Source organism: Solanum tuberosum, unplaced genomic scaffold (assembly GCF_000226075.1).
Source record: "Solanum tuberosum cultivar DM 1-3 516 R44 unplaced genomic scaffold, SolTub_3.0 scf00151, whole genome shotgun sequence".
Lineage (NCBI taxonomy): Eukaryota > Viridiplantae > Streptophyta > Magnoliopsida > Solanales > Solanaceae > Solanum > Solanum tuberosum.
Window position 1 is genome coordinate 1,411,171 of NW_006239077.1, and position 13,141 is coordinate 1,424,311.

At 33.5% G+C, this 13,141-nt stretch overlaps 1 protein-coding gene across 2 annotated transcripts in view; it reads right to left on the reverse strand.

Moving 5' to 3' along the window:
- LOC102589034 (brefeldin A-inhibited guanine nucleotide-exchange protein 5) overlaps positions 1–714 on the reverse strand; it is a 43,838-nt gene extending 43,124 nt beyond the window's left edge. For both annotated transcript variants that reach the window (XR_367693.2, XM_006353071.2), the window contains exon 1: positions 379–714. Coding sequence is in view for 1 of the 2 variants with exons in the window: in XM_006353071.2 (XP_006353133.1) it covers positions 379–490 (112 nt within the window). In the remaining variant the exon portion in view is untranslated. The remainder of the gene's footprint in view (positions 1–378) is intronic.
- Between the last annotated feature and the right edge of the window lie 12,427 nt (positions 715–13,141).

Consider the following 13,141-nt stretch of genomic DNA (forward strand, 5'->3'; position numbering starts at 1 on the left):
GGGGGCCTTTCTAAATAGTAGTGATTGCAGGCAGGGGCGAATCTAAAGATAAAATATAAGGCAAGTGAACCCATGGCCTCTCTAGTAAACTAGATATTTCATGTATATATTTTCTAAAATTGACATAATATTCTCTGTTGGCACCCATGCTACAAGGAGTCTAAATAGTGTTCACCTAAATGACTAAGTAACAATTCTCACTTAATACATATTTTTCCCACCACCCATGTTCTAAAAATACTAAACTGTTCCTCTCCATTTTCCATATAATCTCTCAAAGGCTTGAATCTACTTCCAAATTCAAACATGAATTAAAAAAAAAAAACTAAGATCTGAAATGAAATGAAATCAAGTAAAGTTGCAAATGAAGATACGAACCAATATAGGATTGGATAGCTATCTGGAGAGCAGAATACTTCTTATTAGAACACTCTTTGAGCATTGATTCCAATGCTCGAGTGATGAAACCTCCCGCAGCACCGCCAGCCATTTTTGTTTGTGTTTTCGATCTTCAATCAAAAGAATCGATTTGAAAGCATCAATGTAATCCTGTAACACTCGAGAAAGAAGAATTGTTGAGATCTTGTTGAGAAAACTCAGAGATCTGAAAATGGAAGAAAGACGACGGGAAGGTGGGTTCAGATTGCTGACCGTTCTACCACCTCCGGATCTGTTTATAAATTAACTAAAATGAAAAAACAGATACAGTATATTTTACTCTCTTGATTTATAGGACTGATCCTCTGTTTCTTCTTTTTTAAGTATCCATTTTTTATAAGAGCATTGATATTTGGTATAGTGTTGTATTCTTTATAAAATTAATATTTTATAACAATTGTATTTAATTTGTAAAAACTTATATATTACATATAAAAGTTAAAATATTAAAATATCATGCACATTAGTAAATTTCTAGTATAATATTTTTTTAAAATATATATATATTTAAATGTTGTTGATTAGTTGTGGTGATAACTTCACGAGAAAAGGCTAGTGATGTTTTGTCTTTTTTTTAAAGTGCATGCTCTTTCTATTTTTTAATAGAAAAAGGGTCTGATATACCCTTCAACTTTGTTATTTGAAAATGATATGTCCCTCGTTATGAAAGTGGCTCATATATACCTTTACCATTATACAAACGGCTCACATATACCCCTACCGTTACAAAATGAACTTACATATACCCTTCATTTATCGGTAGTGAAAAAAATAGTTTTAAATTTATATATTTAACCTTTAATTTTTCTTTAAATCATTTAGGGTTATATATGATGCTTCTAGCAAAGTTCAAGGTATATTTTAATATTTTTCACTTCAAGGTATATTTTAATCTTTTTTATACATAAATAATTTTTTGAAGTCTTTGATTATCATTTTTTGAGTTTCTTATTCTTATTTTAATTTTTCATACATAAATTATTTTTTTGACTTCTTTGATTATCATTATTTGAGTTTCTTATTCTTATTTTATTTTTTCTTTTATTCCTTAATGTAAGAAAAAAAATTAAAACAATTTTTTTTGGCTATATTATAATTTAAAACTATTTTTCGGCTATATTGTAATTTAGTTTTTGTATTTGGAAAAAAAATTGGGTCATCTATAATAAATTTCACAAGAATATTAGTGAAACATAAATAAATTTGACTATCAAAATAATAAATCTAAATTAGTCATTGAAACAAAAAAAAAGTCAAAAAAATATATGTTTGAGGAGGATTAAGTATACCCATATGGGATTTATTTTGTTTAAAAATATTATCAAAAAACTAAACTAAAATTAATTTTTTCACTTCCGTTATAGAAAAGGGTATATGTGAGTTATTTCTATACCAGTAGGGATATATATGAGCCACTTTCATAACGAGGGATACATCAGCTCTAAATGACAAAGTTGAGGGGTATATCAGGCCCTTTTCCGCCCTTTTCCCTTTTTTAATTCAATTGATTAACAATCCGTTTTTTTATGAGCAAAATTATTTTTCTATTATTTTTTTTTGTATTTTCTCTATGATAGCTAAATGTGACTCAATGTCAATATACATATAGAACAGTATTTCATTATAGTAGCAATGAAACTTTCAAACAAACGTCATCCTAGTACTTTTGTCTTCTAGTAAGCCTAATTTGATTGGATTTTTTTTTAGGTTAGATGTAGGATTGGTTAGAGGGTGTTTGGATTGGCTTAAAAGTTGGACAAACCTACTTTTAAGTCAGTTTTGGCTTTTGGAAGTGTTTGACACATATAAAAATAATTTAAAATAAGTCAAAAGGTGACTTAAAATAAGTTGGAAAGTGTTTGGCAACGATAAAAAATAACTTAAAATAAGTTAAAAATCAAAAGTTGGTCTCCCGCTACTTTTTATTTTTTGACTTAAAAGTCATTTCAGTTTGACTTTTTATTTTTGACTTAAAAGCAACTATATTTAAGCTAATCCTAACGGGCTCTTAGTCCTTTGTCCTAAATGAAACGGAATATTGTAACACCCCGTAACTAGAGAGAACACGGAAGAAGTTTAAAAATCGGAAATAGTCATTTTTGGAAAGAATTTAAAAATCTGGAAATTTGTTAAGTGTGTTAAAGTTGAGTTTTTGTCAACTTCAAACGACCATAACTTCTAGCTCAGGATGATTTACGTGTGTTTCCAGATATCGTAGGAAAGATCTTGGAATAATCTTTCCAACGCCGCCAAGTTTGCGCCATTCCGAGTTCGTATGAGTGAGTTATGCCCATTGGAAGTTGGGTTGTTCAAATAAGGAAATGTCCAACCCGGATTTTCAAAGGGTGTTTTGGCCTTTCCCATACCCTATTATTTTAATTCGTTTTAGTGGACTAATCAAGGGTCTAAACTGAACTGGGTCAATCTATGCCTTTCACAAAAGAGTTAGGGTTTTGAACAGAAAAGAAGAAGAGAGAAAGGAGAAAAGAGAAAAGAAGCAAGATTCATCAAAATCATCAAGTTTAGCTTGTGGATTTCGTCGGAGGTGATCCCTACAAGGTATGTGAGATCACATAGCATTGGGTTAGTTCACCCACGCGCCCAACTTGATTCAATTTCAGCGAAGTATATTGATTTAAAAGTAAATTCCTTGGATTCTTGATGAAGTTCATTTGAATCCTTATGGGTTGTGTTGTTGGAGTTTTCTTGAGATTGATTCACGTTTTTAGTTATATTTTAGAGTAGAATCTGATGTTATTTGAGGGTATAGATGGTTATAAGTGTTTGGGGAAAGAACCAATGGAGTTTAGAGGGTTTAGAGCTGAAAAACGAAGAAGAAATTTCGTCGGGCAAATCTGGGCAATGCCTCCGCATCGCGGACCAGCTCCCTAGATTTGGGAAAAATCGTTTCGCGTCACGGAGTGGCCACGGACCGTTCTGCCTCAAAAGTTATTTTCACGACCAAAATTTAAATACATCTCCGCATCGCGGACCAACTTTCAGACAGTAAATTCTTGATATTTTCTCATGTTTAGCTATCTAAAAACACTCATAAACATCATGAGATCTTTCATATCACAAATCTCAATCCTTGAATCCATAATTCAATTCAAGGATCAGTTAAGTGTCAAGTCAAGAGAAGTTCATAGAGTCTTCCAAAAGTCTTTTACAAACGATTTAACTTTGTTTTAAGACTTGAGTTTTGAGTTCAGTAAAGAGTAAAGTTGAAGTTCATTTCTTCAAAAGTATATGGAGACTATGTATTCCCAAAGAGTTTTAAATGTATTCACATTTAAATAAGAACGGAAACTGAGATTTCCAAAGAGCCTTTGAGTTAGTTTTCAGAAAAGAGTAAATGCTTTCGCAATTAAGCAAGAAGGGAAACTGAGATTTCCAAGATTGCCTTCGAGCTAAGTTTTTGAGCAATTATCTCAAATAACAGAAAGAAGTATGTTTTTAAACATAAGAGCTAGTATCATATTTTGGGAGTAGTATTGAGCTCCGATATGAGGGAGAGTTCAGACAACTCACAACCCCCATAAAACATGTAGCCACCATGGAAGAAAAGGGTCATACTTTTTAGATGATTCCTTTAGTTTTTTTTAGCATAGACTAGTGGATCCACTTAGTAGTTCAGGTTCTATACCCTCGGCAAGGTATAGGACACCCCTGGCAGCGTGAGGCAAAATATTGTATCATCACAATAGCTCTTACATGATGGTTGTCGGTTAGAAAAACTCCCACAGAAGAAATTGTATTTTATATTCACAGTTATTTGTATTTCTACATACATTTCAGAGTAATATGTATCTTCGCATACATACAGAGTTGACATCATGTTTTAAACTAGCTTTCTTTATTATTGCACTTGTTTTAAACTTGCTTTATATTGAATGAGTTCAGTTATGTTGAGTTGAGTTGAGCCAGGTAAGTTCTTCGGATTCTTTTCAAGCTTATGTTGTGTTTAGCATTCCAACTCGCATACTCGTACATTCAATGAAATGATGCCAATTGGCCTGCATTTTATTATGATGCAGACACAGGTAACTAGGATCGGCATCCAGCGCATCGTTAATCGAGTGAGCACTCCAGAGTCAGTTGGTAAGCCTCATTGCATTCCGGAGGACTCCTTTTTATTGCTTTCAGTTATTTTATTAGTTCATTAGGATGTCGTGGGGTTTGTCTCGACATCCATCACAGTTGTTTTAGAGGCTTCATAGACAGTCAGATGTTAGTTCTTTAGTCTTTTCATTTTCATTATCTTATGTTGAGACTTAAGTTTGCCTTAATGGCCAGTTGAATGTTTCCTTTATAACATTTCAGTTTATTTCATAGATGTATCTGTGTTGAGTTAAGTCTTCTGCTGAGTATGTAAGCCAGGCCAAGGGTTCGCTTGGGGTCAGCAATGGTTCTCGAGTGCCAGCCACATCCGGGGTGTAGGCTCGGGGCGTGACAAATATAATCAAATGTAATCACATAATTTTAACATATTTGTCAGGGAAATTGAGATGAGTAATTAGACTATCGAAAATTGATGGTAATTACATAGTCTAATAATAAAATTGTCACGATCTGAGACTACACCCTGGACGTGGCCGACACTCGAGAACCATTGTTGGTCCTCAAGCGATCCCTCATCCTAGCTGACTACAAGCGAAAGACTAACTCAAGCATACACAAGCATTGAAAGTGAAGAATTATTTAAAAATATATTATTAAATCATAAATTTATCTTAAAATACTGAGTATTAAACATAAACTTTTAAATAAAATATCTTAAATTGAATACTGAAAGACTGACTGTAACACCTCGAAATTTGAAAATCTATGTTTAAAAGGGAAAGTCCAATTTTTGGGCCCAATGGTGATCTATGTGTCCTATCTACGGGTCATATAAGGGAAGTCGTAGACTTGGGTTTGAATTTTTTTTAAATACCTAGTCCAGTAGTTGACCTACAAATGGACATGACGGGTCGTAGGTTGTTTGACAAGTCGTAAATAGGTTTCGTAAGTAAGTCCTAAACTTGGTGAAATTTTAAAGTTTAAAGCTGGTTTCTACGGTTGACATGTAAGGTCTGTAGGAAGACCTACTAGCCGTACATGGATTCCATCAAAAAGTTGACCTAATTAATAGTATCTAAACCTATCTACGATTGACCAGTCCTACGGACCGTAGGTCAAAACCGTAGATGAGGGTCGACAGTTATTTTTAAGTCTTTTTCCTAATTATTTTCACCCTATACTAAGTCATTTTACCCCTAAATCTAAGCCCTATAAATACCCTTCAGCCTTAGAAAATCCCCCCCCCCCCCAACTTATTCATTCTCTCAAATTCTTAATGTCTCTTCTAGGTTTTCTGCAAAAATCTCCTCTCTAGATCAAGGGAAAAAAAGCTAAAGTTCTTCAAGTTCAAGTCTTCTTTCTTCATAATTGCTTAGGGCTTCAATTAAGGTATGTAGGGATTTCATCAATGGGTTCCAATCACACATTGAGTCCCCAAAGTTTCTTCAATTCTCCAATTCAATTTCCCAAAAATTGATTAGGTTTTCATTCAATTCCTCATGGGTTCTATTTGTATGGATTCAATTGCTTTTTTATGATCTTATTTTGATGATTTAGATTCAATTACATGCTTTTCAACTAATTTCACGTGAACTCATGCATTGATCTATGAAATGGACTATGAGCCCTAACTTACATGAATTTATGAAGAAGCTTGAATCTATGGATATATTTTTTATGAAATCATGCATATTTTCATGATATGTATGACTTAAGTAAGTTATAGATGAAGGTATCTATATCTTCTATGAAGCTTGGCCACATGGCATTAATGACATCTAGATATGCCCTCAATGTTTTTGGGCTATTTTCCTAAATTAGGTCTTGATAATTAGTATGGTGTCCAAATATGCCAATGATTATTGATCACACTTTTAAAATTATTTCCATTAATAGTAGGGCATTTCTAGCATGAAGTTAATAACTATGGGCCTTATAAATCTATTATGAAAATATCATAGATGGTGAAAGGTTTTCTCACGCATGGTCTAAGGAGCTACTCTATGATGTCTCTAACTTGGATTAGTATCGCAATTGTACTTTTTCATGGATGATATATAATGAATATGATTAAATGACTATTCTGTGGGATTTATACTAGAGAGGCTTCACTCAAACGAACATAACTTTTTATTTCGAGCTCATAATTTAGCAAACTTGGTGGATTTGGAAAGAGTACTCAGAGACCTTTACTTTGATAGCTCATAAGACCTCTAGTTCTTTATGTGCTAAAGTTATGATCATTTGAAGTTGATCCAAAACTAAAAATTGATCGAAGTCTGAGGTGTTACAATATCTCCCTCTTGGAAACATTCGTCCTCGAATGAGATCACCCTGAGAAAAACAGGGGTGGGAAACATCTAACAACCCAAACTCAAGTACACAACATGCAATTAACATAACTCAGCATATCAACTTAAAGAGTTTTTTTACAAAGAATTAGTACCTTAGTTTGGACTTTCTCCGAAACAAAAGAGATGTGGATATCTCTTCTTCATATCCTTCTCAGCCTCCCAAGTAGATTCCTCAACAAATTGATTTCTCCATAAGACCTTGACTGATGCAACCTCCTTGATCTCCAACTTGCGAACCTGATGATCCAGAATCTGAACGGACATTTCCTCATAAAATAGGATGTCCTTGATACCAATATTTTCAATAGGTACTATTAGTGAACGGTTGCCCCAACACTTCTTTACATTGGATACATGGAACACCAGATGAACTGCTGCTAACTCAGAAGGTAGCTCTAACTCATAAGCTACATTGCCAACCCTCTTGGATATCTTGTAAGGACCAATGTATCGGGGACTGAGTTTCCCCTTCTTACCAAATCTCATAACACCCTTCATGGGTGTAACCTTCAAATAAACCCAATCATCAACCTCAAATTCTAAGGGTAACTTACAACAATCTCACTAGTATATGAGTAAATAACTTAAATGCACGTTATATTGTAAAATTACGAATCTTACTAGATTTTAGTACTTCCAAATACATGTACTCAAAATTAGGTTAATTTGTTCTAGATACACTCTATCTAAGTGGATTGACATGTATCTAGGATACATAGACGAATCCCGCATCCTCGCCTCCCTCTTTTCTCGATCTCGAATCTGGGATGCATCACACTAGATACATGATCTCGTGTATCCAATATCCTAAATACATGCTAATCACACTAGATTTTTTTCTAGTGTTATTTAAACAACACCATTGTTTGCCATATTTGATTTGAAAATCTTTTCATTTTCTTGCTCGTGTATCCAATATCCTAAATACATGCTAATCACACTAGATTTTTTTCTAGTGTTATTTAAACAACACCATTGTTTGCCATATTTGATTTGAAAATCTTCTCATATTTTTGATGCTATAGAATCTTAAGTTTGAAAATAAAAAAAGAAGGGCTATCCCGCCCCAACCCTCGACCCCTCTAGGGTTGGGTTGGGTTGAGCATTTTCAGTCCCTTTCAAATGAAGGGTCGGCCCGCCCTAGCCCATCAAATTCCTTGGACCGCAAAGCTTGGGTCAGGTGGGGCTGGGCCGACCCTTTTTGACAACTCTAGGGACGTTGAGCGATGTATTGAGACATGTGTATCCTGTATCAACAACGGTAATGTATCGAGACGTTGAATGATGTATTCAAAATCCTTAAATTTTAAGGAATTTATATAATTTGAAAAAGAATACGGATAGAATGTAATTATCTCTTAACACTATGAGATTTGTGTAATTTATACATTTATTTATCTAACACTCTATTATTATATAAAAATGTATCAATGATAATGAAATATTTTAAATAATATATCTAGTTATGACATATAGTAAAGATATAACACCTTCAAAAAATTATGAAAATTCTTTAAATAGCTATATTATTTAAGCATTTTCTTGTATTATTTGACAAAACTTTAGCCTTCACAATTCACAAACTTCTTTTGTCTCATTTCTTATGTTTTGAGAATATATTTCTTCTTAAATTGAATGAATTAGTGATTTTTATAAAACAACGTTGGTCTTATTAAAAAAATAGAGATATCTACGATAATAATACACTTTATGTCAAACTATGAAAGACAGTTATTTCATACACAAGTTATAACAATGACATACTTAGGAAACATTGAAATTTCTGCTATGAATCAACTCCAAAAATATATTCGAACCACGAGATTTTATTGTATATGTTAAAATCTAAATTACTTCTTTCTATTTTTGACATGGAAGAATCCCTTGAATTCCATATATGAAATGGGAAATTAGTGACAGTCAAATATTTCACCCACTTCATTATCGTTATTGTATATATATTTTCACACAAATCTTGCTGCAACTGTTATACCACTTATTAGTAGATCCTCTATCAGAGCAAAAAGAAGAATAAGATATTTTGTTAACTTGGATTCTTTAGGTCTCTTTTTTCCAATTTATTCAATATCCACGTACTTTGCCACAAGTTAAAGAGCAAATAACACTAAAAAATTGTTAAAATAGTGATTACACACGATACACCTTCAAAAAATTATGAAAATTCTTTAAATAACTATATAACTTGAGCATTTTCTTGTATTATTTGACAAAAAATTGACCTTCACAATTCACAAACTTGTTCACTTGTCTTAGTCCTTATTTGCCAATATTTCTTTTACCAATATCTTTCTTCTCAATTTAAAAAAAAATAAAAATAGAAGAAAACTATAGTATGTCTTCATTTTTTTTTGTATGATTAAAATGTTTTTTGTATTTCAAAAGTTAGTTTCCAGTGATTTGAGTGTGCTTTGTTGTATACAAATTTGGCATGGACAGGAACTTTCGAGTCTTGTCTACAAAAAATAAATGTAGGACCCACGAATTGCCATATAATTGTTTGGGTATGCTTAGAGCCATTTTTACTTTTTAAAACGAACTAAAAATAAAAATAAGACAAAGAAATTGAATTAGAATGAGTATATATTTTGTTTTCAAAGACTGATGTAAGTCCAGGTACAATACATTTTCTTGACAGTCATCTTACCTGCCTAATAGTGATGTCAGCTATTTCTTAGAAAACCCAATATTGTATAAGTCAAGCTATTACTTCATGAGCCATGACAATGTTTTATATATCTAAACAGTTTTCAAGAAACTTCTAATAATAGTAACAAGATACACTTGACACTTAGATGAGAGTGCATTTCTAAACACAATGTGTCTAATAATCAAAATACTTTATGCAAGTTGGTACCAACGAAGGGGTGTGTAACGATCCAAACTATCGTCAGTGAAACCCATACTAAATCAACTGGTGGAAGAGCCATCTACCAATCTAACCCGAATATACAACAGTCTAACATAATAATTTTAAGCAAAAAAATATTTAGTTCCCATAAACTAAATCAGTTGTCAAACATTATGCGGAAATTAACCCCCTAGAATTTAAAAGTCATACTACCAAAACTTTAAAAATTAAGAGCACGCAGATGCAACTGTAAGCGTCTAAAGTTTCAATACTGAAATACAGCAAACAGGAAAGGAAAATAGCAAGCAAACAACAATATTTGTATTTGAATTTATGCGAAGGTTACAATCTTTATAAAATCTTTAAGAAAAGATATGTAATCCCCTGATTCTTCTCTTCAATGATGTTCTTGATTTGATGGAATACTTGCGGCTCAACTTTTGGAGCGAAGACTTCTTTGTACTTGCGGCTCAACACTTGGAGCGAAGACTTCTTTGTATGCGGAAGACTTGCAGATCACCACTGAAGAGCAAGGATTCTCTATGTATTTCTATGTGTCTTCTTCTTTTCTTCCTCCTTTCTTCTGGTCTTATGAAGACCTCTTTATATAGGCTTGAGCTAGGATTTTAGGGGTATTTTTGTCCAAGCAATTTTGGTCCTTGGGCTTGAAGAACATGAGTTGGGCTTGTCTTGTCAACTTAATGGACTGACCCAAATGTGATTTGGACTTTATTTAAGTCATATATTTTGACTTAAATATTAATTCAACTTTATTAACCAGTAATTTGACTTGGTCAATATATCATTAATTTATGGATTAATCCAAAATTTAATATGGATTTATCAAAAAAAAATTACTGTCTACAAATGCCCCCTGCTTCGAGGCTTGTTGCGGTGTCCAACTTTTAAAGACAAGGCTTGAAGCATTCGTGAAATATGTTTTTTTATGGAGTCTTTCAAAACTTTTCATATTTGATTCCAATGGAAATTTTCCATAACTTGAATCCAATGGGATTTTCCATAACTTGATTCCTATAGAAACTTACCATAATTTTGTTTTAAATATGGTTTTTCCATAATTTGTAGGAACACAATTTATGTACTTTTGATTTCTATAAATACACATGCTCTTACAATGATTGATTGTCAACTTGAGGCATACCAAACTCAATTTTCGTCACCTTTTTTTTTCCGCACAGTACGTATCCGATAGAAAGTCCATAACTTGTTGTAGAAACATCGAAATCAAGATCCGTTTGATGTTCTAGAAACTAGACTCAGAGGGATACGACATATCTGAAATTCAAAATCAAAACCCTTCTGAATTGGCAGAAATTGATTTTTGAAATTTGCTATCAAATCTATCTTCTTTTTTTATAGCTCTATGCAGTCCCACCAGAACGTCTCTATCTTGCTGTAGGAGATTTCGAATGACGAGCGACTTGTTTCTATGGAAACTAGACATCAAAGTCTATAACATATCCAAAAATCAAGGTAAAACTCTTCATGAATTGACGAGAATTAATTTTTTGAAGTTGGTCTTCAATTCTGTCATTATTGTTTTGCAGATTGTGGAGTCTCACCAAAACGTTTGCATCTTGGTGTAGGAGAGCTCGAATGGAGAGATAGTTGATTCGATAGAAAATAGACTCTCAAGTCTACAACCTATCCAAAAATCAAATTCAAAGTTCTTATGAATTCACCAAAATTGATATTTTTAAAGTTAGCGATCCAATTGACTTTGGACAACATCCATGAGTTCACTTTTCTGCATCTTCGCCGAAGAGCCGCATATTGATTGAGAATTTTGTCATCATCTACATGGAGAAAGAAAAAGAATCTCTTAAGTCAATACAACCATATTCATCATGACGACCGCGAGAGCATATGCCACAATTTTTTACCATGCCGATTTGAAACTTCGTGCAATTGGCACCGTGAGACACATCACTTTTCCTTCTTCTTTTTTGTAGGTTTACGATTGGACCGAAGACAGCCTCAATATCACACCATAAAAATGAGGGGTAATCCATAATTGACGAAGAATCACTTGGTGCATCTTCGTTTGTAGTTGCGATTTTGACGACGAATCATACTTGGTGTAATATTTTAGCGATTGTGGCTTTGGTGGAGATGTACCACTCTTAGTGCGTCTTTTTTTGTAAATGCGGCTTTGACGACGAACTACACTTAGGTGAATTTTATTTTGCATTTGCGGTCACACATGCTGCATCTACTTTTGTAGTTTCGACTTTGATGACGAACCACACTTGGTGCCTCATCTTTTGCAATTGTGGCTTTAGCGACGAACCACACTTAGTACATCTTCTTTTACAACTACAGCTTGGACGACGAATCATACGTGAATCATCTTCTTTTAGAGTTGTGGCTTTGATGACGAATCACACATGAAATATCTTTTTTTTGTCAGTTGCGGCTTCGACGACGAACCACATTTGATGTCTCTGTAGTTTCAACTTTGATGACGAACCACACTTGGTGCCTCATCTTTTGCAATTGTGGCTTTAGCGACGAACCACACTTAGTACATCTTTTTCTACAATTGCGGCGTGAATTATCTTCTTGTAGAGTTGTGGCTTTGATGAAGAACCACACATGAAATATCTTTTTTTTTTTTTGTCAGTTGCGTCTTTGACGACGAACCACACTTGATGCCTCTTCTTTTGCAGTTTCGACTTTGACGATGAACCACACTTGATGCCTCTTTTTTTGCAGTATCGACTTTGACGACGAACCACACTTGATGTCTCTTCTTTTGCAGTTGTGAATTTAGCGACGAACTACACTTAGTGCATCTTCTTCTACAATTGCGGCTTTGATGACGAACCACGCATGATGCATCTTCCTTTTCAATTGCAACTTTGAAGACGAACCATATTTAGTGCATCTTCTTTTACAGTTGTGACTTTGATGAAAAATCGCAAATGACGCATCTTCTTTTACAATTGCAGCTTTGACGAGAACAACACTTAATGTATCTTCCTCTAAATTGAAGCTTAGCGATGAATCACACTTTGTACCTCTTTCTCTGTAGTTTTGTCTTTGGCGAGAAAGAGATTTTGCCGCAGTTTGTCCTAGTTCTGAAGAGGAACTACTTGTCACATTATCAACTCATTAAATCAAACTTCAAAAAATGCCCCCATGTCAAAGATAGAGGCTCGCTTATGGCTACATCGATCCATAAAAATATTTGAAGCAATGATGTTTGATGAAAAGGTGATGCGAACTTGATAAAGACATCTAAGACGAGTTGACAAACCACTTCTTGATGTTTGATTATTTTGTTCTACTTAGACCTTTTGTATGGGATAATATGTCCATTTTTCATCCCTTCTTTATGATGTGTAAAAAAACTCTTGCAATTTTGAAGCAATAAAATGTATTTACTTTACACTTC